Consider the following 27,301-nt stretch of genomic DNA (forward strand, 5'->3'; position numbering starts at 1 on the left):
TTTCATTTGTACTGTAAAATATATTCCAATTCCATGGATAATACATTTGCATGAAAAATCACTTAAAAGTCTCCTAACAGTTTATTTTTTCTCCTACACCTTGACAGTACAATCTCTATACCCTACGCAGGATTGCTTATTATGTTACTTTTAAAAGTTAAATTATTCTCCCATCCTCTCTCTTTTGTTTCCTTTTATTCATAAATGTTCTTTCAACGTCTCTTAAAATATTGTGATATCCTTCCCACTCATGTTTGGTCTGCTGCTCTTTTATATTATTCTAAATTCCTTGTGCATATACTGGAACTTCTTTCATCTCTCTATAACCAACTCACTCACCACACTAATATTCAACACTTGGAAATAAGTAAAAGTAAACAATGCAATATTTTTCTCTTCATGTTCTCTCTTTATTTTCAAGACATCAGTACATTATTGCTTCATGTTACATCAGAGCAAAAAATACCTACAGAATCCTTGTTCATCATACTCACACATGTGAGATTCAACAAACTTAAAATAACTAATAACATGCAGAACAACTGCATTCTTTTACTTCTTACAAAAAAGTTTGTGACCTCACAGTTTTTGAAAGTAACTCAAAAGAACTATTAAACTTTGGGTTGCTTGACTAGAAGGAGTATTTCTACCAAAATTATGCTGATGTACATAACATAAAATAGAACTTATGAAGGCTCCAGTAGCAACCTCCTAACATTCATTCACTTCTGGTTTAATGTAATATCCTTATTGTAGTATGAAAGTAAGAGAGAACAGGGATCATGTTATGGGGCTCATTGGGAGTAGGGTAATTGTTGGGTACCTTCATAAGAACCCTAACCCCCCACTCAGGACTGGCACATCACCATTGTTGTCAAAATGTGGCACTTTTTAAGCACTGTACCTGGTCGGGTGACACTCACATATTCAAAGTCCTGTAATTAGAACAAGTTTGCAGTCTATTTACACTGTCCATCTTTGGTGATATAAACCTTAATTACTGTATTTTCTATATATATTTGATGGCAATTATGTCCTCACACACTGGTGCCATGATACACATTTCACATGTAGATCCAACCTAATGAGCCCAATTTATAGATAAGCAAGGGACATGATCACCTGAGCCCGTGCTTATGTATCAGCAAAACTGCATAAAAGCATGTTGAGCTGGGAGATGTGTCCCTTGGTTGAAGTAAAAGCCCCAGCTCTGGGTAACAGGAAGAGTGTCATACAGAATCTTTGCACCCTAGCAAAGCTCAGTGTCTCCATACATTCAGCTGCAGTTTTCTAACAACTGACTGAGCTGGTTATATGGACATTGGAGAGGGCACCAAGAGGATAGTGTATGAATACTCTTAGTACAAATGGCAGCACTGAAAACAAGGCTGCGAGCTGTCTGGAGTAATTGGAACATATACGTTCCAGTTCCTTATGCTGCACCTACAGCAAAGGGATACAACTGAATGTACACACACACACAAACACACACACACATGTGCCTAGTGTTTTTTTTTTTTAGAGGAGCATTACTTTTATGTATTTCTATGACCCTTATATTCACAGTGGAGAAAGAAATAATAACAATAATATTCTATATAAAAAACTGCAGCCAACTTTAAATGTTTGCTCCTCATTCTAGATCTTGATGAAAAATTTGGGTTACACTATCACACAGGACTAAGAGCAAATGACTGATCTACCAATAGTATTGGTTGGGTTGGGTAATTTTTATAATGTAGGATTGGTTGTACTGGCCACAGTGAGGAAGCTTTGGGGGAAAGTATGTACAAATTGTACTAAATTGGCCAATCAAAGTTAGTTAGGACTGCTATCTACTCTTCACAACAAATACTGGATAAACACTTCTGAAGGTGGTGAGGCAATGATTAATTATATTTTGCTCTTTTCTTGCCTGATACAGGAATTTTTGAGGCTGCATACCCAACCAAGGCTACACACAGTATAAGGAAGGACAAGCTTCAAAAACAAAACAATGTACTATTTCGGTAATAGCTACTAGCTGCTGCCATTCACAAAGAAATTTTCAAAGTGGGTAATTTATAATTGCCAAGGAAACCACTTTTTTTTTTTACAGCAAAGGGAATCCTCCTGAAAATAATTTAGTGGTCTTGAAAAACATTTTGTTAAGAAAAACTTGCCATACTCCACTGCACGACAGCCTTCATTGTGAAGTGCAAAACTCATTTCAACACCACAAGAATACAAAATTGAACAGACCTATAGGTAAATCAAAAGTAAAGTGCAGAAAATTATGGGAGGTAGGAAAGGCTAATTTTCACACTTTACTTAAATATCACCAAATGATTATCAAAAAATTATTTTTACTTACAGCTTTGGGAAAAAAAAGCAATCATGTCTATAGCTATAATGAAAACTGAAATGTTTGCTTACGGTATGTTTTTTACCGAGTTCTCCTTAGTAACTGAAAAAAGGAAAAAAAGCCGTTTTCTTCGATGATTAATGGGATAACATTACCTACTTCATGGGAAATGTAATATACAATATATAATTGATAAAAAAAAAAAAAAAAAAAATCTTTTAAAGCCTAAGGATACAGATCACCTATAATAGTGACCATCCAAAGTCACTGAACTAAAACAAATTCTGTTTGTGATCAAAGGAAAATGTGGGAAAAAAAAAAACTGCCGATTGCTGTTGTTCACTTTGCATTATATAGAGCAGTTTCCTAAAAAAATATATATATATTTAAAAAAAAAAAAAAAAAAAAAAAACTTGAAACTCCATCATTAGAGGCAAGGAGCTTGCATATATCTCTCAATTTTTCCAGACCTGCATTTTTCTTTGTTTTTACTTTTATAAAATGAAGTTTTACAAAATAATGACAATATGATTCTTAATTACTTTATAACATAGCCATGTGCTGCATTTTAGGCTTCTTACAAAAAGCTTTCCATTCAGAAAAACAAAAACAAAAAACAGCCACAGCTCTGAAATTAGGAACTCCATGCCATGCTTCATCTTGGAAAATCATTTTGCAGCAAGGTCAAGACTGGACTTGAATGCTGCAAATTTCCTGTGCAGATAACACAGTTGCTATAATATTTCTGAACTATTTAATATCCTAAAAAAAGTTCTTGAGCAGTTTGGCCCCAGGTGTCTCATACAGTTGCAGTCTTAGACCCGAGGCAGAGATTAGGCTACTATGATAATCTGCCTTTGCCTGCTTCCTGTGCAGCACCTAGATACCACCTGCAAAATCCAGACTAGGTGGCAGATCGTCAGTAATCTGATACTGTACCATCGTCATGACCTGAGGCAGTAGCACGATGGCGCTTAGACTTTCTCAGATTAAGTTGGGTTGGAGGTGGCTCATTGGAAGTGGATGTTGCAGTATGCAGGTCAGTGGTAGCAGCAGTGATTTCAGTATGACGTCGCCATCGTTCCCTTCTTGCAATACGACGTATAGTTTTATCTGTCTCTGCATTCTTTGCCTGGATAAAAAATTTATTTTCAGCAAACTTTTTTTAACCTAACACTCATGATTATGATTTATGGCCATGCAAAATATTACCTCAAACGAAGATAATAAATACAGTAATATAATAAAAATTTAGCTCATGACTGATACAGCATGTTTGATGACTGATAAAGTAGCTCAGGCTACCTATTACTCTTTGGCTAAATTAATACCCCTGTACAGCAAACCTTGGAAATCAATTATCTAACAGTCTCAGATAACTGGAAGAACTGAAATAAATCAATAATGCATTATTCTGGTAAGCTCGGTAGTGGGCAACTACCTCGTAAAGGGAAGAAAAAAAGGTAAAACAACATACAATTAGAATCCTGGTTATCCGGCATTTATGGGGATTGAGAGGTGCCAGATAGAGATATAAATTTATAAGTAAACTGAAGAGCAGTTGTGTATGTGTGGGAACTGAACGTGGGTGGAGGTTGGCGGGTTATAATTGCATCGCGGATTCACCAGCCCAGCTGCCATGTTTACTCTTACATGTAATGAAACTTTAAAAGTTGTTGAAAAATCATTAAAATACACTAATGAGGCTCAGAAATAAAGAAAATATAATATAAAACTATAAAATACGACAATTGAAGAGCACGGGTGTGTGTGTGGAGGTAGTGGTCTATAACTACTTTGATGACTTGTCAGCCCAGCCACCTCATATATTGTTACAGTAAGTCCTTGCTTAACTTGGTCCCACTTAACCTTGTTCCGGTACTACGCCGCTGAACTTGAGACCAAAAATTCGTTTAATGTCCCGGTGATCCGATACTACGTCATTTTGCGTAGTCACGGACTACTTTCTATGGCGCATCACCCGCTCTAGTCTGGCTGTGCTACGCTCTCTCGATTCGGCGCGCTGCCCTCACTCGCGGAACGTCACAGCATCCCCAAGCGACTCCAAGTCAGTCTGTTACTGCTTCACATCATTTGTGTGTGCTTAAGTGCTTTTGCTCTAAAACTGTACTCTAACCATTCGAAATGGCTTCCAAGTGCCCATCAAGTGCTACTGATGCTAGTGTAGTTATGAGACAATTTAAGACCATTACCCTTGCTACAAAAATAGATGTATTAATCCGATTTGAAAAAGGGGAACGTGCTGTGAACATAGCCACTGTGCTTGATCTAACCCCAACAATGGTGCATAGTATCCGGACCAATGCTAATAAGATTAAGGTTAGTGCTGGAAGTGGTTCTTCTCCGAGTGCTACTAAGACGACTCGTAGAAGCACCTTGATAGAGTAGGTGAAAAAGATGCTGGCAATGTGGATGGAGGACCACAATCAAGGCAATGCCCCTGTGAGCCTTGTGGTTATCCAGCATAAGGCCAGATCCTTGTTTGATGACATGAAGGAAACAGGGTGAAGGATCGAAGGAAGAGACCTTTACAGCCAGCCGAGGCTGGTTTCAACAATTTAAGCGTTGGTATATCTTCCACAACATAAAGATGACTGAAGCTGCTAGTTCAGATACGGTTGCTGCCAAGACATTCCCTCCAACAACGGAGAAACCCCAGTCAGAGGAGGAGGAGGCAGCCGCAGAGTCTCAGTGACTCACCACCCCCTCCTCCTCCGCTCCCGCTATCCTCCTCCTTCGCTCCACTACCCACCACACACTCGCTCTACCACCTCTGCCCATCGGTGAGTACCAATACAAACTTAGTACTGTAGTTCTATATACTATTTTCTATGGAAATGGCAATGATTTTCTGTATATTAAATTTTTTTCATGGGGCAAAGGGAGGCTGGGGAAAGTAACTCCCGTATTTTACCTATTTATTATGGCGAAAATTTATCCGCTTAACGTTGTTTCGCACAACGTTCCGTTTTCAGGAATGTAACCCCGACGTTAAACGAGGAAGCCCTGTACTTGTAATAAAACTGTGAACGTTGTGGAAAAACCATTACAATACTCTAACGTGACTTAGAAATAAATAAAATACCCGTATAATATAAAAATATCAAATAAGACAAATGAAAAGCATGGGTGTGTGTGTGTATATGTAGGAAGTAAATGTCTGTAGAGGTGGTGGGTCACAGGGTAATAACTACACTGCCGCACTCCCTCCCGATGTGAGGTCATGGCATACATTCAGATGGCGCACCAGTCACACATCCATAAGTCAGATGGGTGACTGCCTAGCTGAACTGTGTCGTGTTGCCCAGAGGATGGGATGGTTTGAGTGTGGAAGGAGCAATTTTTTGTACATAAAATATGTGCTATTGTATTTTATGATATGCTATGTATTGATTTTATTGTTTATAAAAAAAAAAAAAAAACGGCAGCTCATCCCTGTTGTGCGCAGTATTCAAACTTATGATTCTAGTCGATTTGGAAGGAATTTTTATTATTTAATTTTGGTGTTGGTTAGTTGAATCTGCCGGTTGCGTGGATTCTGCAATGACCGGGATTCTACTGTTTTTGGAGAGCAGAAAAGGTACAAGAGATGGGTTGTGAATGGGAAGGCCACAAAGCTTCTCTGTTGTGATAAATTCCCCATTGGGAAGTTCCCTTGGGAAATGAGACACTGATCACTGAAGATAAGAAGCCATTAGAAAAATCCACACCAAAATCTATTAAAAGCATGTTGGGAGTCAGGACAATCAAAAGTTGTCCAGCACAACATAGTTGCATGTGCTCCACTTGGTCATCAGCAAAATAGGCTAAACTGTGAATGATACAAAACGATCTGCCTTTGGGGAACTAACCTCTCCTAGAACATTCTTTGTGATTGTGATAAATTTACGCTTTTTCTTTCGAGCTACAGCTTGATGACTCCCACTGTTTCCAATGTTTGATGTCACATAATTTCGTTCATCTACACTACCCATCTGCAGAGAAAAAAATAAAATAAATGTCAACATTAATTATCCCATACCCAACAAATTTGTTAAATTTTATACAGCTATGACAAATTCTTTACTGCACATGTAATTTAAATATTCATATTCCGCCATCTGTCATGGCCGGTTCGTGTATCTAAAACCAATTAGAGGAAGGGAGGAAAGAGGAACGATAAAATCCAAATATTAGTGTAAATCATAACCCATTACACAAGTAAGTCTACTAAAACATAGTAGGAATAATAATAACAATAAATAAATAAAACAAAAAAAAATCTTACAAACTCCCAAGGGTTACAGCATCCATAATACTGTAGCAAATAGTTCATGAATAATGGGACATAGCTGAAACCCTGGATCCCCTTATAATAGGATTAACTACCAGGACCTTTCTCTGCAGGAAGATCAATGAAGATGCCAAGCTTTAAGCAGTCAAGAAAGACAGCCCAATTAAGTAAGCCAATGTCTTTAACCACTCATACTTGCCCCTTAAGTGATGGGTCAAAGGATATGAAATTATTATCTTTTCAGAACATGGAACTCACAAATGATTAGAATGACCCTATGTCAAAGCCAAGTTAAACTCCTCACATAACAAGGGTCTCAGAGAATCCAAAAATTATTCTCTCATAATTGTTGCATTGTTTGCTTCAAGAAATACCACGAGAGATTCCCCACACTTTTAAAGTGAGATCAAAAGCAAAAGTCCATTTTCAATGAATTGGTCAATGTATAGTTTAAGTTGCGAGATATTGAAAAGACATGTGATGTTAATCCATATCAAAAATCTCTAAAGAAACTGGCCAAATAACATTCGTATATCACCGAGCGAAGACACATCTTAGAAACTCTCAAGAAAATTACATGATGGCAAAAGAAGAATATGTTGATAAATAATGGATGATACTGAAAAACATATACCGCACATTAATAACTGTAGCATTCCGAGTAGATTTAACATGTAGTTTGTTGGGTACATTTAGAGACATCAAACTTAGAACTGTATCATACAACCTTGCTATCACAAGATGAGCCAAGAGTTGGGAAGTCCATCTCGGAATCAATCTCGAAAGAAGATCTGTGATGATTTGGTTTCTCTCCTTCACTGTGTGCTGCTCCTTCACTCTTGTTGCGTCGGCGTCGGCTGTTGACAAGAACATAGTAAGTTATTATTATTACATGCACTGTATATGTAATTATAAAAATAAATAACAGGTACTCATGTCACCAGCTATATTCAAAGAGCTGGCATGTAGAATGGTACCACTTGATGTTTGTAATTAACATAATCCTAGTTTCTAACATTCAAAACAGGGTGGCATGGGCTGAATATATCTTAAAGTCTGATTACCAACTACCTCTACACAAAAGTACAGCACAGCACTAAAATCACTATAGATATGTTTGATACATGTACAGTACTTCAGTATCATACATGTGTGGGTATCATATCAGCGTGGAAGCATGAAAAGACACTTAAGACTAAAGTAGTCGGTATCATATTCAGTGAAGTAAAATAGAAAAAGGCAGTAAAGATAAGAAGTAAATAAAGACCAGTGGCTGAAGGAGTGAAAAATCTGAAGACCAGAACAATCGGAGGAAGAAGAGCAGACCTTTGAAAATATTCCAGGCATGACTGGAACAGACAAACCTTTGCAATACTAACTTCATACAACTGAACCAGAAACTTTATATTTCAGTGATTTATTTATTATTACTTTTTGTGGGGGAGGAGAGGGATTTTGGTACTGTAAATCGGCATTATACTGAACATAACCACAACATCCCACCAACATGTAAATATGTAAGAGTAGAGGACCATGCAGTGCAGCTTCAGGTCCCACAATATTTTGGATTTGTGGCATTATACTGTCAATCTATACTTTCTAAATGGAATTGACATGTTAAGTGATGAGGCTTAGTGATTTTTTTTTTTTAATATCAATTGTATATTGCAGTTGAATGTCTCTAGGAAACTTTTTTTTTTGCCCCAAAAACTTACAAACACCACAATAGTCCCTCAAGATCAGCATTAGATTAGATTTTTTTTTCAATTAACACACTATGGGAATCCAGCCAAGGATACAGCATTTGTCAGGTGAGCTCACAAGCAGGTCACTCAACAACCATAAATGTAGATGTATGTTCGAAGTTAAGACTATACTAATTTTTTTGAATGAATTGTAATAAAGGTATCCTTCACAATACAAAAGCTTGAGTTACCAAAATTTTAAAGAACGGAATCTAAATAGTAGGTATGAATTGAGTTTTCATCAGGAAAGGGATGTGTAAACTTACCAAACCTCCAATACTATATTTCACTTAACACAAAAAACATAATACTCTATACAGTATAGATATACTTAATCTACATGTAAACTATAATGACATACAGCTTTAGAAGTGTTAGAGACACCCTGAATGACAGAGATGGGATAGGAATTATGCCACACCATCACCTCCAGTGTTACTCTCCACAGTAAAATAATTGTTAGCTGTATCTTTTCTATTATATATTGTATGACTTAAAAAGCATGTTCAATATCATTTTATTAAGTCTTTAGGAGAAAGACGTACACAAAACTTCGTACAGTATTTGCTCGTTTTATATTTTCAAGAGTCAGTCTCTCTTTAATATCTTCAATAACAATGGAAGTAATTCGTTATTAATACAGGAAGTCCTTGTTTACTGAAAAGCACCAACAAGAACCTTCAAGATACTTATTGGTTTTATGTTATAAGAGTGAGAGAATAACAGTGGGTAGTGGTGGTGATCAGTTAATGAATGGCAAGTGAAGGAGGAGCACACACACACACACACACCTAAACAAATCACTCATTATCTCCAAATGGATAACTTTTCTGCATTCTTATAATTTTTACATGCTAATCATTTTAATGTCATAAGAGCAGTAAAATGGAGTACTGTATATGGTGGGGTTGTCAGTTAACAAACCTTCTAGATGCACAGACAGACCAGTTGACACAGCCATGAGAGGGAGAACATGCACATGCCTCTCAATAGTATTTTACAATGTATTCCAGATATAATTAAATATATTTCATGTTTTTTTAATGGAAACCTAAGTATTTCTATGGAAAAAGTAAGCCCAAATTCCTGGAGAGGAATGCATCCTTCCTTAATACAGTTCATTGCTTCTTATGGGAAAGTTAGATTCAAAACTGAAATCCTTGTATTAAACCAGTACTGTACATACTGTAGTTTATAAGAGATATAATTTTCAATTAAATGTGTGCTTAAAAAGTCTTAGGTTTTAAGTTATGATAATCTGAGTTCTAGACAACTTTTCAGGAATGGAGCCCTTCTGTAACCTGACAGATGCCTGTATACTTATAGATTTACATATAAAGTTAAGTTAAACAAGTTTTGACCTGTGACTTTGTCAAAACTACACCTAAACTGTTAAGTGCAGCCATAAAACAATGATAATGATGCTGATGACTCAAGTTAATGTGAATTAAAAAAGATCTCCTATAATATATTGTGAACACTGAAAGGTTGCATATTTGTGTTGTTAAGTTATTGCTTAAATATTTTTATCCAGTTCATGCAGATGAAAAAAAGAGTCTCCCCCCATCTATCGAGCCCCACTAAATACTATTATCTCATGATCATAATTCTCATCAGAGTTCCACCCACTCAAGAGTGAGTTTCAACATGGGTGACATACCCCCCCCCCCCCACAGCAAAATGTTTATTGGCTTGTTACTGCCAACTACCCATTTTCACCAATTTCAATAATGATGTATGACTAAATGAATCTCCCCCACTGCTTGATGTGTTATCTTTGTAAGCCAAAGACTTTCAGATGTATCCGGTAAAGCAGCAACCATCAAAGATCCTAATGGGATAACATGAAATTACTGGTCAACAAAAATACATATGAGTGCTGATGCCTAAGGGACTCAGGTAAGTTCTCAAATGTGTAAGATATCTACAGATGAGAAATTCAGGTGTTTGAGTCTGATTTGGGTTCAGAAAAGATTAATTGCAGATCTCTATGTTACTACCCATGTTTTTTTAAGATCACAGATACAGTATAGGTTATCATCACATAAGTTAATTAATATTTCCTCACTAAATACTAAAGATGGGGATTAGTCACTAAAAAGTGTGTATAGCTTAAGGCTGTACCTGCCCTCATTATAGGTACCCAAGTAATGGTATTGATACTAAGGTTCATACCCAAGTGCAAAATAGATTACTAAAAAAAAAACCCACACACAAGCTCATTACAAAATAAGACTACAGTAAACCCTCAAATACCTTTTCTTTGTAATCTGTCATATACAGTGCTCTTTGACCACAAACATGAAATAAGCTAACCCAGTTCTCTATAATGTGAGTTTTGGTACCATTTACCAGTGGAGACGCATTACATTGGAACATATGCTTTAGCCAGAAATTGGATACACATGTAAAACCAAATTTTGATGAACAGGAGAGAACACAAGCATGCTCTACTGTTATGCCGGTAACTGAATGGATGGATGCATCCAATACATGAATCAATGCTGTACTTATACAGTAATGTTTATATAAAGTAATTATATTTGCACTAGTTTACTAATTTTATATTGTTGCAAAAGCAGAAAAACATTACAGTCATTAGCATCTTGTTAAAATAACAATGACTACATTTAAATAAATACTGTATTGTGTGAAAAAGCTTGTAACGGATATTAAAATATTGGATAGAAATGTAAGGAAACTGTGAGTCATGCCGAGTCTTAGCACACCTATGCTAATGTGTTGTAATTAACTAGTCAGTGATGAAGGTTCAGTAAAGGCTACATACCCCCTATAAATGGCTAAGGAAGTAGTTTTCTGTAATGTATTTTTATTCATGCATTCTATTTGCAAAAATAAAAATAAACAAATCTGTTCTTAGTACTGTACTTTCAGTTACATTTAGCACTCATTCTCTGGTGTGCAACTGGATCTGGAACCAATCTTGCTGCAATGAATGGCTACTACATAAAATACTGTATAAAAAAACTTTTTTTAGGTCCACGTATATAACAAAAATAAGTTATGGAGAACCACTATTGAACTTAAACAGTGATTGTAATCAACCTGTGTCTGGTGCATTGGTGGATGGCACAATGAGCGAGTTCAGTGCTCAGTCATGATAATTAATTATTCATGCACTGTACTGTACAGTGGGACTGAATACCATTCACCTATTATTTAAGACCTTTATGTGTGTTTATTTCTTTGTGATTAGCAAGATTTGAAGTGCAGTAGCAAGCTTTTGAGACCCAGGAGAACACATGCTCTTCCTATAAGAAGTTCAACTGGTAGAAATTTGATGTACAGGTATACTGTACAAGGTTTTAAAGAATATGACCAAGTAAATTGAGGGCCCACTGTATCCAAATTGAGTAAAGCATTTGTCTGCTATGAAAAAAGTTGCATTTTGTATGTGTAAGTTATAAGATAAAACAGCAGCATTCTAAACTGAAAGGCAAACAGCAGGAGCAAGGCAGTGGGGGGGATGTGAGGTATTAGTAGCACATACAGGGGGTAGCCGTGCAGGAAGGGGCAGGTGATGCCCTTGAGGCAAGAGCCCTCTTCCCAGAACCTGCAGGTGATGGATGCCAGGTCATGAGAGAATTTGCAGTCACTACGGCGACAGCTTCCCTCCATGAAGAAGGTACAGGGACGTCGAGAGGGAGGTAGCCATCTTCCTGGCCGTGGTTTACGAGGCAACTGAACCTGAAACAAATAGTTAATTGTAAAAAAAAAAAAAAAATATATATATATATATATATATATATATATATATATATATATATATATATATATATATATATATATATATATATATATATATATATATATATATATATATATATATATATATATATATATAATATACATCGGGGGGTGACCTTATTAAACATGAGGTCAGGTCATAATGATGTCATCCACTAATCCCACTAAGCTCCTCTACGTGTGTATGTATATATGTATGTATGTATGTATATATATATATACAGTATAGTCTGCATTTACGCGGTCAATTGAACTCGCGGGGGTCCGCGTAAAACGAAAAACACGTAAACGAAATAACAGAACATATGGGATTAATTGAAATAGACTGGGCCAACCCCCAAACTCCACTTTTTCCGACACAATACGTACGTTGTAGTAAAAATAGTATCTTAATTTTATGATGGTATGCACACACACACACATAATATAGAAGAGAAATATCAATAAGAGAATAATATACTGTACCAGGTAGTAGAAAAATCAAGGTTTAACACTTACGTTAGTAGAAGAGATGGGTCGGCATACGGGAATGGGGGCTGGTTCCGAGGCAGAGGGCAGATTAGTGGCCCTCAGGTGAATCACTATCACTATCTACCACAGATGTCAGGGCCTCCCTGACAAACCCCTCAAAGTCACTATCACTGTTACTGACTTGGGCTGGCTGTGGTGGGTTGCGGGCAAAGAAGTCGGTGATGCTACGCTGACGGCTAGCGTTGATGTGGTCGTGATACATCTTGATATACGGCTCCATAGTTTGGTCAAGATGGTTATTTGAGACTTCATATCGGTGATTGAGAGGGTCTTTGGAAAGAATGAGCTCGAGTTTCTCGGCAAACTCGATGACATCCTTTATATCACCATGTGTTAACTTCTGTTCTCGTGCTGCCGCACCACCTGCCTCCTCACTGACGTCATCGTCTTCCAACATATCGTCGGCAGTCACCTCAGGATCCCTGATTACCTCCATGATGTAGTCGTTGGTCTCGGAGAAGCCTGCAGCTGTAACACTCTGTGCAGCTTCTCTTGCAAGGTCCACTGCAACTGACTGAGCCTCTCCAGCCACAGGTTGACTTTGCCTCCCACCTGGGATACCCTGCAACACATGCCGCCACGCGTGACGAATCGTTGCCACAGACAGCTGTTCCCATGTATCCACCAAGAAATCAACAGCTTTCTTGACGTTAAACATTTTCCAAAACTGTTTAACTCGCACTTCATGCTCCGCCAACTCTTCTTCCAGATCCTCGTCCTCGCTATCTGTGCCACTCAGAAGGTTCCGCAACTTATCCTTGGTGTTGGTATAGTTGTTCAGGAGCTTAAACTTCTTTGCGGAGAATGCAGCCTTAACGTTGCATATCAACTCCTGGTTCATGGGCTGGATTAACGACGTAGTGTTAGGAGGAAGGAAGAACTCTTTTACACTGGGGTGACGATCCAACAGTAAGGGCGAATGTCCTGGTGCGTTGTCAAGGAGCAACAAAATGTTAAATGGAACATCATGTTGCTTGCAGAATTTCTTAACGTCAGGAACGAAACAGTCGTCAAACCAGGAGAGGGACAAACCAATGAACATCCACGCCTTACGTGCGGTTAGCCAGTGGACATTTATCTTGGTCATGTCCATGTTCTTGTATGCGTGCGGCTTGCGGGCTGTGTGGATCACCGACAACTTGAGCTTACAGGTGCCGGAGGCATTGGTGGTAAACAGGACGGTGATGCGCTCCTTCTGCAACTTCCGGCCCCGACACTTGCTGGCAGACTTGACAACGAAGGTCTTGGAAGGTAATTTTTTCCAAAACAGCCCAGATTCATCCATGTTGAACACCTGGTCGTCGGTGTACTGTCCTTCCTCTAAAATGTCTCATAAGAATGGAGGAAAATCCATGGCGGCAGCACGGTCAGCACTGGCTCCTTCACCAACAATGTTAATGTTGGTTATCTTGTTGCGTTTCTTAAACCCTTGCAGCCACCCAGAGGAAGCAGTGAATGGTTTGGGCTCTGCAATTCCCATCTTGCACGCCACAGATTCGTAGAGTTCACGGGCGTAGTCCTGCACTGCCTGCGTGTTGACTGCCATGTTACATCTTGCCTGACGAATGAAGTAGGTCACCAGTAAATTCTCAGTCTTGAGCAGCACCTTATTCTGACAATACTTCACCATTGAAGCACCTGCAGACTTTGTGATGCTCATGTGTTCTTTTCTCTTGGCGGCATCCTTCTTGATTGTACGAATCGTAGATTCGTTAACTCCATGCTGGCGCGCGAGATCAACTTGTCAATTTTGTATTTCATTTCGTAACTTAGGGCGCGTCGTATCTTCTTGGGCTTGGGGCGGCTTGGTCCAGGTAATTCAAGGTTTTTCTGGGGTGGTGAGGGTCCAGTGGAAGCCATTGTTTAACAGATTAGTGGGCACAAGAGAGAACAGTATATGCGGAGACGGAGAACAATGAAACTGGCCCGGCTAGGTCAGTGGCTTCTTCCCTCCCGTGGCTGGGCACGTCATATTACATTAGACCAATCACAGCTAGCGGCGGAGGGAGGTAAGGATGCGTGACCCAATCACAGTCCGATACGTCACATGACGTCAGCGATAACGCAACAGCGACATACTGCGCACCCTCCCCACGTATGGTCAAGAATGGACCGTGTGAACAATAATTGGCGCGGCGCGTCTGGACCCCTCGCCGCGTAAATGATGCAATGAACCGCGTAAATGATCAAACGCGTAAACCAAATCCGCGTAAATTATATATATATATATATATATATGTATATATATATATATATATATATATATATATGTATATATATATATATATATATATATATATATATATATATATATATATATATATATATATATATATATATATATATATATATATATATATATATATATATATATATATGTATGTATGTATGTATGTATGTATATATATATATATATATATATATATATATATATATATATATATATATATATATATATATATATATATATATATATATATATATATATATATATATATATATATATATATATATATATATATATATATATACATATATATATATATACATATATACATAGTGATCCTTCGGTTAACGAATTACCTTCCTTAAGATTCTTAACTTCGGTTAACTAGCATTCCCTCGATTTACGAATTCCTTACAAGCGCCCCTCCTCATGTTTTCGTTTGCACACTAGCTGTCATATTAGTCTGCCAATACAGTAATTGGTTCTAGGGCTCAAATTCCTTACTATTTTAGTAAATATCGAGAAGTTTGTACTATTCAATAATTTTAAAAATCTTATATTAAATTTTTTAGTGTTTTTAACATTTATTTAACATAATTTAGGTACAGGGAAACTAGTTTTTAGCGCGCCAAACAGCCTGTCAACACACCATACAGGCATCAGTCTCTGTGTCTTTTCAGTGGAGGTAACATCTTGCTTCAGACTCTCATCAACATAAATGCCTTTTTTCTGTGTTTCCAATCAAATTATTGGTCATTTTGTAATTAATTTTACATATTGACAATATATAATGCAGTGCAGTGTTGATTTAAAGAAAATAATCTTTAATTACACCAAGTGAACTAAAATTTTATGGGTGAAATGATGCCATGGGGTGACTTCTCCTCCACCCCAATGCCTTCTCTTCTCCCTTCTCCTCCACCCCCATTCTAATTCCCATCATCATCATCCCGGAGCCTTCTACATACACACCTCAAAGTAAGTGTACTTTACTCCCTTTTTTGTTGACTTTAGGCAATTTTCGATGAGCTGGAACCAATTACCCAAAAACCCATTGAATTAATGGTTTCGGTTAACGAGCAACCTTCTAGAACGAATTGTGGTCGTTAACCGAGGGACCACTGTATATGTAATATTCAGAAATTTCGTTGTGATATTTAGAGATGTCAGTACGTAAATAACCAAATATGCCGAGTCATCCTAAGCCATGACAGGTTGGCCAAGCGCCAGCAACACCTCCCTCCCAAGCGGACGGAGACATTTGGAATTAGGCCTATACGGTATGATATTAAATGTAATTTACCGAATTAATATGGACGTGAGTCATGAAATTAAATGACATTTATTAAATTTAAAATTATTATAGATCGTTTCTCAGTCTAAAAATGTTACGTGTGTCCCAACGAAGCTATTAGTTATGCGGGAAAATATGTCACTAGCAGGCTAACGCCTTGGGGGGATGCCCTGGCTGGTCCTCAGTCAGATGATAGCTGTTCATCCAGACGGAAGTCTGCGCGTCCGTCCAGGAAAAACCATCACGTGGTCTAGTCTCCTTGTACACGCCATTCAGTATAGCAAGTAAGATTTATTCGATCTCAGACAGGGTTTAGATAGGGCAGAGAAGAAGTTAACAATAGCTAACAGAGAGTTCATTGCAGGGTTTCGGCAGAACCCACTTGATTGACGATTGATGATTGGAACGATTGGAGCAGTTTTGTCACTGGTTAGCGAGTTTTAGCTGGGACTTCCCGAAGTGAAAGAGGGCCCCTGACTGCTAACTACGTGGGACCAGCACCCGCCCTTGGTTGATGATCGCTTTGGGTCACCAAATCTTCCCAACCGTTGTTCACAACACCACACATCTTCAGTCAGTTTAGTGAAAACCTCTTACTAACAGGAAAATAGAACCCCCCTCAGCTGGACAGGTTTCAATGGCTGACTGACAGTCGCTCTCTTCTGGTTCATGGATGTATGGAGTGTAAACTGAGGCAGTCTGAGTGAATGAACGGTCACACACCGAGACCAGGAGTCTAGTGGGTACTTAAGAGACAGTTTATCTCCCCAGTATGGGTGTGCTCTAAGCATAGGTGTGATGCATGTTATGGGAAATGGTGGTAAAGTGTGCTTAGTATTAACCAAGTCCAGGTGTGGAAACAGCGCTCCTCATGGTTGATTTTCACACGTGAGACATAAGAATTCCTATCGTAAGTTGTGAAGGGCTTGTTAGTGCCTTAAAAATACGGGTGCATTTGGAACCTATGTGTGAGATTAAGAAGCATGTTTTACGGGTATTGGTAGAGAAAAACATTCATGACTCCTGAGATCTAGAGAAAGTACTGACACCTTCTCATAAAACTTGTTAAATTTAAAGCCACCAAGACAAACCCTTGCTTTCTCTTTAAAAAAGTGACATGGAGCTTCGGTCCTACTTTTCATTACGTAATAAACAAAATACGATTTTAAGATACCGTACTCACCTCATTATCAAACAGGCCCTCATTACATACCAGAAGTCTCTTCAATTTATCTTTATTACCACTACAGCATTCCCAAGTAACTGTGAAAGTTATATGCAGAAGCTGTGAAAAATACACAGGCAGACCAGAGAGAAAAAAAAAAACTTACCTTATAAGGAATTCCACTCCGTTTCCATTCATCTTCCAGTTCATTTGAAAACCGTATAACAGTAGGTTCACCTAATGGAAGGTCTGGCAGGGAGCCCCCCAGACGATGAGTGGCAGAGTCAGAAGTACCGAAGATCTGATCATAGAGGGAATCATCCAGATATTCCACGGGAATGGTGTAAGTGGTTCCATCAGTTTCATATATTAAAACCTCTCCACCTTCCCCATCTTCATCATCTCCCACTCCATCTAGACAGTCCTATGAAATCAAGAAACAGTTAGGAACCCATGGAAAATATCCCAAGAATAATACTATACTGTACAGTATATCTAATCATATCACTAACGGTACAGTATATGAAATACTTTGTTTTTTATTCTAAAACAACCGAACCTTTAATATTCATATGATTTTTTAAATTCCTTACAGTTTTTACAACTTTTCTAACCAAATTCAACACTTTGAATATCTAGTAACCGAAAGCCTGCTATCACCTGCTAACTTTTGTCTTCACTATATAAGAATGGTATCTGGTTAGGTTCTGACATTCCCGTGGGGATATCATGTACACCCAATTTTACATTGCTTTTTCTAAAAAATATACAGCCTAGCCATGCTGACATAACAGCTCTGGTATACTTCAAACATTTATTTAAAAATCACCACTAGAAAATGCACTGCATCCTAAGTTGAGACTCTAAAGGGTAAATAATGCTCATGCACTTCATGAGTCAACTGTCAGTTATTGAGTGCAAGTTAATTTTTTTCCCCAAAACTTTATACATACCTTACCAAATAATTTATTTTAATTACATTATCTCTGCATTTCTTACATCCTCCATCCCCCAAAATGATTCTGTTACTTTACGTTCTTTGTTCAGTCAATCTACATCCATCTTAAACCAAGTCAACCTATTCCCCTTTAACTCTTTCAACAAGTTATATAGCTAATGTACAGTGTGATATTCTCATCCACTTTTCATATTGCAGAAGTAATGAAATTATGCATCCTTTTCCCTCCCACGAAAACATTCATTACCTCTACTTCATGAGTACCAACAGCTTGAGGTCCCCACTCAAAGCCATCATTGAACTCCCATCCAGGTGCCAGATCATCAAGGTCCTCACGTTCTGTATCTTCCTGTGGAAATGTTTTAGTTTTGCATAAAGGGTTGCTGGAATTTGCAGTCTTGCTCACAGGGTTCCCTGAGGAACACTTTTTTAAGCGTTCATGCAAAGGTTGGGGCGAGGGATCATCTGCAACTACAGGCTGACTACTTGGATGCAAATTCTCAGAACTAGCAGTCTGAGCATGAACAGCCCCCAAGAGCTCATCAGCCTCTTGGTCCACCTCCAACCTTAATTCTGTGCATGCACCTGGTGCATCAGTATGTGCACCTACAGTGCCACTCCTATCAGGAAGAAACAGACAACTTAGTAACCTATACTATACCATACAATAAGAATGAAATTATCATATGTTCAGCAAATACTTGTGTCATTCATATTAGTTAAGACCACATAAATATTACAGTACAGTATTTTCATAATGACAATATCAAACACTATCAAATAACAGACCCAAAGATATATCATGTTATATTGAAAAAGCATGAACTGAAGGTAAAGTTGACTTAGCAGTTCGTCATTACAAGTATCAACTTACCTTTTCTGGTGATCTTCAGTATTTAGTTTCTGTTTATTACTTAAAAGACAATTTTCTAACCAAATTTGGTCTTTCTTTTTGTTCACACATTTTTCCACGTCAATTATGTGCTTCCATGGACCAACTTCTGTCAGAGCAGACATTTGACAACTATCGTGGAATTTACCAGGGATATAAGTTGTTGGGTTTGTAATAATATACATATTAGCCCTGCTCGTATCAGACTCCGAATCCTCATTAACTCGTGAAGTACAACCAGTCCAAAGTGCTTGAAGACTGGTCATAGATGATGGAATGGTTGGAGAAGTTGGTGAATTACTATGATGCCAAAGAGATGCTAGAGAAGTTGGAATTACAACAGCTTCAGATTTCTGATTAATGTTTGATTCTGGTGGTGGCTCAAAGTGGCCTTCACTGCTCCACCCAGTAGCTCCCTCCCCTTCTCTTTCAAGCCAAGCATTCCCAGTCATTCCTCCACCTTCTATGTCATTCAACTGTGGCCAAGCATTTTCCCTATCCTGTTCTAATTCAATTTGCCAAATATTACGGGCATATCCTGCCTCAGAGGACTGTGGTCCACTCTTCCATATGCTTGCTAAGTTATTGCTATCTGGAAAATCCTGATGTTGAAATTCAAAAACATCTGGTTCTTGTTCATCTTCTTTACATGTAAAATGGTCTGCAAGGCATACTTTTTCACATGGAACCATTTTTTCTACGTTTATACAGAAAGATCGCTTTCTACTTGGCATATTTTCTTCTTCAGTTTGACAAAATTTTTCATTGTTCACAACTTTGAACTTTGGGACTAGTGCAATAGCTTGAAAACTTTCATGAGCAACAACTTCTGGTTCTTCCTCTGTTTGTACCAACTTGGGTACAGGCTCCTTATAAACCATATATTTCTTGGGTGAACCCTCTAAAAGGTCACTCTCCAGAAACAATGCCCCACTACTTGTGCGCTGGAATGGCAGTTCTGGACGCTCAGAATTGACAATAAACATGGTTCCATCCTCATAGTGATCATCAGCCGTGCTCCCTACACTATCTTGTCGAATTGGTCGAAAGTGTGTACGAGGAGAGGTTAATAAATTTTCTTCCTCCTGGGTAGGTGGTAGTGTCTCGGTGTTCTCAAACCCTCTGCTATGACATACAGTTTTATTTCCTAAACCCATTAGTAAATTGTCTGACACCTGATCCAAAGAAGAATTTGGTTCTACACTTTTACTCCGAGGAATGACCATTGAGAAGCCACTGCTTTCTGTATGGCGAAGGTCAGCTTGGGGACCACTTGGTCCAGATGGCATTTGCTTTATCACTGAACTGTCTGGAGCAGCCTCTTCTTGAGACTCATAGCTTTTACACACATCTTCAACAAGGGCCATCATTTTCTCATGCTCTGAATCTGTTTGGCTATCATGTACAACTTCTTCACAACTATTGTTCTCAGAAACACATTCTAAATTATCGTTACTTACTCTAAGTTCTGCAAAAACACCCTCCAGGCCTAGTGTATTTTCCCATATATTTTCTAAGCCCAGTTGCATTAAGGATTCACATAATTTGTTCTCTAATTCTTCTGTTGTGTGGCATTTTGCCTCCTTTTCTCCAAATGGTTCCAAAGTATTATTAATTTGATCATCCATGCAAACAAGAACTGTACCTTCACTACCAGAAATATTATTAGCATTACAGTCTGACCATATGGACTTTTCTAAGCTGTTGTGCAAGTGGAGAAGGGTACTTGCTTCTTTACTAGAGTTTTCTTTATAATTACTAAGAGGGCTTTGACCTGATATACTACATAACAAAGGATCCTCTTCTGATAAGGGGTTAACAGCATGCCAAGAGTGACTCTGATGCCAATCGTCATTTATGGGTGTGAAAGGCTCCTGAATAATTTCACTGCAATGGCTATGTTCTAAGGAGATGCAGTCCTGTGTGTCCTGTGGCTCTGGAAGATTAAAGCCCCATATTGTAGTGTATAGGGCCATTTCCTGCACAGGTGGTGGATCCCAAACATGTTCTCCTTGGCCATGGCTAAGAGATTCCCCTGCCTGACCCCAAACTTGAGCCACAGAATCAGAAATTTTCCTTTCCAACTGCCTCACACTTTCTGCTTCCTGGGTCTCAACATCACTACTAGAACCACTTGTACCACCAGAGGTGCTTCCACGCTCAAAGAGTCGACTGCCTCCCCCTCCATGCAAGCTGTCACCTTCATTGTCACTGGCTCCTAAGAGTAAATCTCCCATACATTCCCACTCTTCTTGGCTCATTTTTCCTTTTACCACACTCAAAGGACCTGAGGATTTATCAGATTTATCATCTCTGGGCTTCTCTATATCCTGGTCTCCTTTATCCCGGTCTTCAGAACTTTCACGTGAGCTGGTGTCACCAATGTATCCTTCTCCAATATCCTCATCTAATAGGGGTCCCATGAATTTCTTACGCCATCTATCTACATTTCTCTCTGGCTCTGAGGCACTGTCGGTGTCATAGCTTTCATTTAATTGTGCTTCCTTATGTTTTGCAGCAGTGTGCCCTGTGAATGAAACATGGTGCCGCCGAGATCCTTCGTGGATTGCTATCCCATCAAGTTTCGCCTCCACTTCCTTCTTTTCCTTTTCACGACACTTCTTTCGGTGGGTTCGAGGCATTTTGATGGTGCTGGTTTGAATGGCTTCACTATGTGCAGCGAATGAGGACTTCTTACCCTCCCAGACACATGAACAGAGAGTATCTCCTGACTTCCATGGTTTTTCCCTGACACAGTTTTCTTTGCAAGATCTACTTAGAGGTGGAAAGGCTGCATAGTACCTGTGGAAGAGAGTTAGTGTGAATTTAAAGCAGCAGGAGGCACTGAATTTAGTGTTTCTGAAAATTACCGCCAAAATTTTGTAAAAAAAAAAAAAAAAAAATTAATGCAGAGGATGCCCCAAAACTATAACAATGGAGCAGCAATAAATATACTGTACAGTTGTCCTATGACTTTATGTCAATGTCTCAGGAGTTCATTACCGAGGTCGTCTTGAGTCAAAATCATTCTATGAACATGGGTTCAATTTTTAACAGTAATGGAACTATAGGTATGGATATTTGAAATTTTAAGTATAATTTGCACAGAAGTAAAATACTTCATGGAATTAGTGTTCAAAATGGCCGCCTTAAGATTGGATACACACTCTAGCTTGTTTAATACTGAATGAGTAATCATACCAAGAATGTCAGGGTCTTTCTGTAGGAATTCTGAACTATCCATAATTCGACAAAGCAGTTCACTCTTCAGTTAATTTATTTTTTTTGCTCGTATACCCTCGCCTTTACGTGGCCCCACATAAAAAATCCAGTAGCGCGAGGTCGAGTGAACTTGGTGGACGGGCATGTAGAATTATGGATGCTGCAGAACACCTACAGAATGACTATTATGACCTAAAAGTCATTCATCAATTTGTGCAACTCCCAATCACTTAAGGGATGGATTAGGTCAAATGTCAAAAGAAACAACTACAGTAAGCAATCAAAGGTAAGTAAATACAGTTAAGCTCCTGGCCAAGGCTGGCTATGACAGGGGGACAACTGAAGTGGTATATCTCCTAAATCACTGACAAATAACTCGAGACTTTTAAAGAAAATTGCTCTGCAAATTGAAAGGACTTAAAAAACTATATAATCTTACTTTTCAGCCTGTTCCTCTGGTGTAGATGAAGATGCATAATCATCTGTGTCATTACAGCTATCCTGAGAGACAGCATTCAGAGTAACACATTTGTCCTTATTACCACAAGCAGGAGTACTGTTAGTCGCATTAAGGTGCTCATTCTCAGCAGCAGTTTTTAGGCGTGAACACAGTTCTTCTACCAGGCTCTCTAGGTCATAACGCTGCCAATAAAATAAATATTAATTAGTAGTATGTTAATTTTAAGAAAAGTTAAAAAAACAATGTAAAACTGCCTTGCAAAGTATCAATTATAGTAGTACACACACACTAAAAAGTAAATGTTGTGAAGGGTGTCTCAGGTCCCAATATCATCGGAAAATTAATGTTCTTCTCATTTTCTTTTTCAGGAGAGGGAATCATAAATATGAAGATTAAGCGATGTGGATCAATCAAGTGGACATCCAGGTCTCCGAGCCTTATACCTCTCTCCTTTCTCTGGGTTACCCGGTAACCTTAAATCTGTCGTCTACCAAGATCATCCAAGAACCATTTAGGTGACCCCAGAGGAAGAAATTAAGAGGTGTGAGGACTGGAGGCCCCAGTGGCTGTTTGACTGATCATTATGCCTAATCTTCATTTATTTGTTATGATTCTTGTAACTGAAAAAAGAAAAAGAGAAGTACATAAATTTCACTATAGTGAACAACCTATGAGACACCCTGTATGTGCAATTTGACAATAACCTCGTACAAAAGTTAAGCACATATATTTTTATTTGCCCACACCCATCTCAAAATTCATCAAGATTTTTTAATTCCCAATTGTTCAACAGAAAATGAAAAGGCCTGTACCTTAGGTTTGGTAGAGCAGTGATAGATGGCCCTAAACACAAGACACCTCCTGCCACTCACTAAATACTTCATTCAGTGGAATACATAACTCTTGGCATACCAAACTGCTGACCGGCCAAGAGTAAAGGCTGGCTGCCACAATCCCTTATATAACATAACCTATCCACTAAATGAACTGAAAAATTGGGTTAATTTAGCCCCTGATCATCATCATCATACTGAATGAGGTCTTGTCATTATCCACGGTTTTATTGATGTGTCTCCAATGTTCTTACCATACAGTATTTGATTGTAGGCAATTATGGAATGTCTTTCATGATGATAGATCTGAATAACAGTAACTTGTTACCTGGCCTCCAACTTTAGGGTTGGGTAGTTTTGAGCCGTCTGTCTGTCTGTGCCACAAATTTACTTTGAAATCATGTGTGTGGATTTGCACCAAACTTGGTAGATTTGATAAATTTATGACAAAGTCCACATGATAAACCTATGGTGCAAATCTTGCCAAAATTGTCTGGGTGCTACCATGGTACCACTTCACTCGATGATAATGAAATAGGGCTTTTTAGAGGTTAACGAGAATGACACGAGACAGTCTCTAGCAGTGGACTACATTGATTTACAGTACCAATATCACTAGTTCGTTATTTTGCCTTGTTAACAGTTTGTGGGCAGGATTTGAATATGCTTGAATGATGTTTCATTATCTACCTTGTATTTTATTTGGACACTGTATTCTTAGCATAGTAATATTTGGAATAAATCCTGAAATCCCACTTTACAACTATGCAGGATGAAGTGATTGCTGTATAGCTTCAACAAGTTTACCTACTATTTGACACTCCAGAAACACAATACATGTAAAACCTGCAAACTAGAAATAAAATTATCTTGTAACTCAGCTGCTTCCCCTAAACAAGGAGTTAAAAGTTGAGAACCAAGAGTTTTCATCTGCTGTGCACACACACAGGCATTCCATAATCCAAGAAGGTTAGAAAATGGGAAGCTTTCTCAAACCAACTTCATTTCCAGCTCACCTTAGTACCATTAGAAGGAGGGAGGAGATTGAGTTGCCCGATTCATTTTTTACATGCAGTGGTCCCTCGGTTAACGAGCACAATCCGTTCTTGAAGGTTGCTCGTTAACCGAAAAACTCGTTAACCGAAACCATTGTTTCAATGGGTTTTAGGGTAATTGGTTCCAGCTCACCAAAAATTACCTAAATTCAACAAAAAAGGTAGAAAAGTACACTTACTTTGAGGTGTGTATGTAGAAGGCTCCTGGATGATGATGATGGGAATTAGAATGGGGGTGGAGGAGAAGGGAGAAGAGAAGGCATTGGGGTGGAAGAGAAGTCACCCCATGGTGCCATTTCACCCATAAAATTTTAGTGCTCTTGGTGTAATTCAAGATTATTTTCTTTAAATCAACACTGCACTGCATTATATATTGTCAATATGTAAAATAAATTTCAAAATGACCAATAATTTGCTTGCAAACACAGAAAAAAAGCGTTTAGTTGAAGAGAGTCTCAAGCAAGATGTTACCACCACTGAAAAGACACAAAGACTGACGCCTGTATGGTGTGTTGAGAGGCTGGATGGCACGCATAAAACTAGTTTCATTACCTTCAATTATGTTCAATAATTGTTAAAATGAGTAAAAAATTTAATATTAAACTTATAAAATTATTGAATAGTATAAACTTCTTGATATTTGCTAAAATGGTAAGGAATTTAAGCCCTAGAACCGATTACTGTATTGGTGGACTAATACTACAGCTGGTGGACCGCCAAATGCAAGCGAAATCATGTTCAGGTTGTCTCATAAGAAACTCGTTAATCGAGGGATTGCTCGTTAACCGAAGTCAAGAATCTTATGGAAGGTAACTCGTTAACCGAAATCTCGTTAACCGAGGGACCACTGTACAGTATTATGAAATGGGATTTCAGGATCAATCCCTCACACAATGAACAAGGTGAACCATACAAGCTCAAACTAATTAGTACAACAAGGATAATAGAACCACAAACTCAAAGCTTTATAATCCTTTACCCTGGTAACAAGGCTTAAATATATATAATTTTTTTTTAACAAAGAAAAAGTGCAGAGAGAGAATACAAAATTGCTAGTGTTAAATCTATTTACCAAGGCATCCTCTTGCCAAAAACCAAAGATGTGTGAAGAAGGATGTTGTGGACTGATGGAGGATATATGATGCTGGAAGACACTGTGGCAAGGAATTCTACAGAACCCCATTCCAGGGTATAAATTAATTTAGGTAGAAAGAGGTTCTGAAAAATGGAATACCAACAGAAAAAGAAATGGGCGCTCCCAGATGCTTTTGTGGATACAGCATCACCACCAACTTTGTGCGTTTTCTCAATTGTTATAATTTCAGGATTACTATTGTTTTTTCCTATGACATTCTGGATGTGCAGGTGTCTGGTCATTTAAAATGCTCCTGTATTTTTCTTTATGAGGGGGATGAATTAGTGATATCCATTATCTTAAAAACACAGGGGCCTGCCAATTTCAGTGAACATAAGTCCTAATGTACTAACATCTAAACCTGCACCCCAAAACATTACACAGGAAGCACTTAGTTCAACAATACTCAACACTAAATAAGATGAATGGGAATTGAAGATGGTGTGAGTGTTTTCCATTTTCTAACTTGCGTGGATTACAGAGCATGTGTGTTATTATAAACTAGTCACCTAATCGAATGTACAGTAATTTATAAAAAACCCTGTACAGTAGATCACATGGATGCACCTGTGTACACATGCACACAAACACATGGAGCATGTTATGGTTACTCTGTAAATCAGAAAAATGAAGGATTGATCCTGGATATCCCATATTATAGCCGAGTTGGACAAAGACTCCTGCTCTTACCTATCAAGTCTACATGCTGCAACCCAGACTAACCCCAGTCACTGACAGCTGGCATGATTTCAAATAATACAACTCTAATGTCACAACCCTAGTCATCAGTGAAGGTCTGGAAGATGGGGCTTTACCTTTTGAGGCTGAGAACAAAGTAAATTTCCATGCTACAACAGCTTACACACTAAGACCTGCCCATGGATCATCACCAGTCACACTGCATATCAAGCACCAGGCCTCAGTCCAAGTGAACTCCATGACGAAACCCAGGGCAAGAGGGAAGGTTCTGAGTCTCAGTGTCCTGATTTTGTTATAAGATAAGATTTCCAGAATAAATATATATGAGAGAGAGAGCGAGAGCGAGAGCGAGAGAGAGAGAGAGAGAGAGAGAGAGAGAGAGAGAGAGAGAGAGAGAGAGAGAGAGAGAGAGAGAGAGAGAGAGAGAGAGAGAGAGAGAGTAAAAACTTCAATGGTACTCAGCACGTGCACCTCACTAGTACCTAATTAATAGCTACAGTTGGCAATTATTACACTAAACTTATAAGCTGCCAACACCACACAACATTTCTGTATGTTTTGCTACCTCCATTAAGGTAGCTACTAAAGACCAGTCAACTCTCACTCCTCTACTCCTCTCTAGGTGGCTACCACCAACACCCCCCTCCCTCCAAATAAAGTGCAGTACCTTCCTCACCAC

At 38.4% G+C, this 27,301-nt stretch overlaps 1 protein-coding gene across 7 annotated transcripts in view; it reads right to left on the reverse strand.

Moving 5' to 3' along the window:
• The window catches only part of LOC121857730, an 80,128-nt gene that overhangs the window by 7,049 nt on the left and 45,778 nt on the right, over positions 1–27,301 (reverse strand). For 4 of the 7 annotated variants that reach the window (XM_042353845.1, XM_042353839.1, XM_042353840.1 and 1 more), the window contains 8 exons: positions 22,880–23,082; positions 19,201–22,020; positions 18,574–18,946; positions 17,535–17,792; positions 11,895–12,091; positions 7,366–7,495; positions 6,217–6,339; positions 3,284–3,476 (listed from right to left, as the gene is read on the reverse strand). In XM_042353845.1, the coding sequence (XP_042209779.1) occupies positions 3,284–3,476; positions 6,217–6,339; positions 7,366–7,495; positions 11,895–12,091; positions 17,535–17,792; positions 18,574–18,946; positions 19,201–22,020; positions 22,880–23,082 (4,297 nt within the window). Of the gene's footprint in view, positions 1–386; positions 2,447–3,283; positions 3,477–6,216; positions 6,340–7,365; positions 7,496–11,894; positions 12,092–17,534; positions 17,793–18,573; positions 18,947–19,200; positions 22,021–22,879; positions 23,083–27,301 lie in introns of those variants that run through there. The other 3 variants (XM_042353842.1, XM_042353843.1, XM_042353844.1) reach the window with 3 other exon arrangements.

The sequence above is a fragment of the Homarus americanus genome, unplaced genomic scaffold (genome assembly GCF_018991925.1).
Source record: "Homarus americanus isolate GMGI-L3 unplaced genomic scaffold, GMGI_Hamer_2.0 scaffold16712, whole genome shotgun sequence".
In the NCBI taxonomy this organism is placed as follows: domain Eukaryota; kingdom Metazoa; phylum Arthropoda; class Malacostraca; order Decapoda; family Nephropidae; genus Homarus; species Homarus americanus.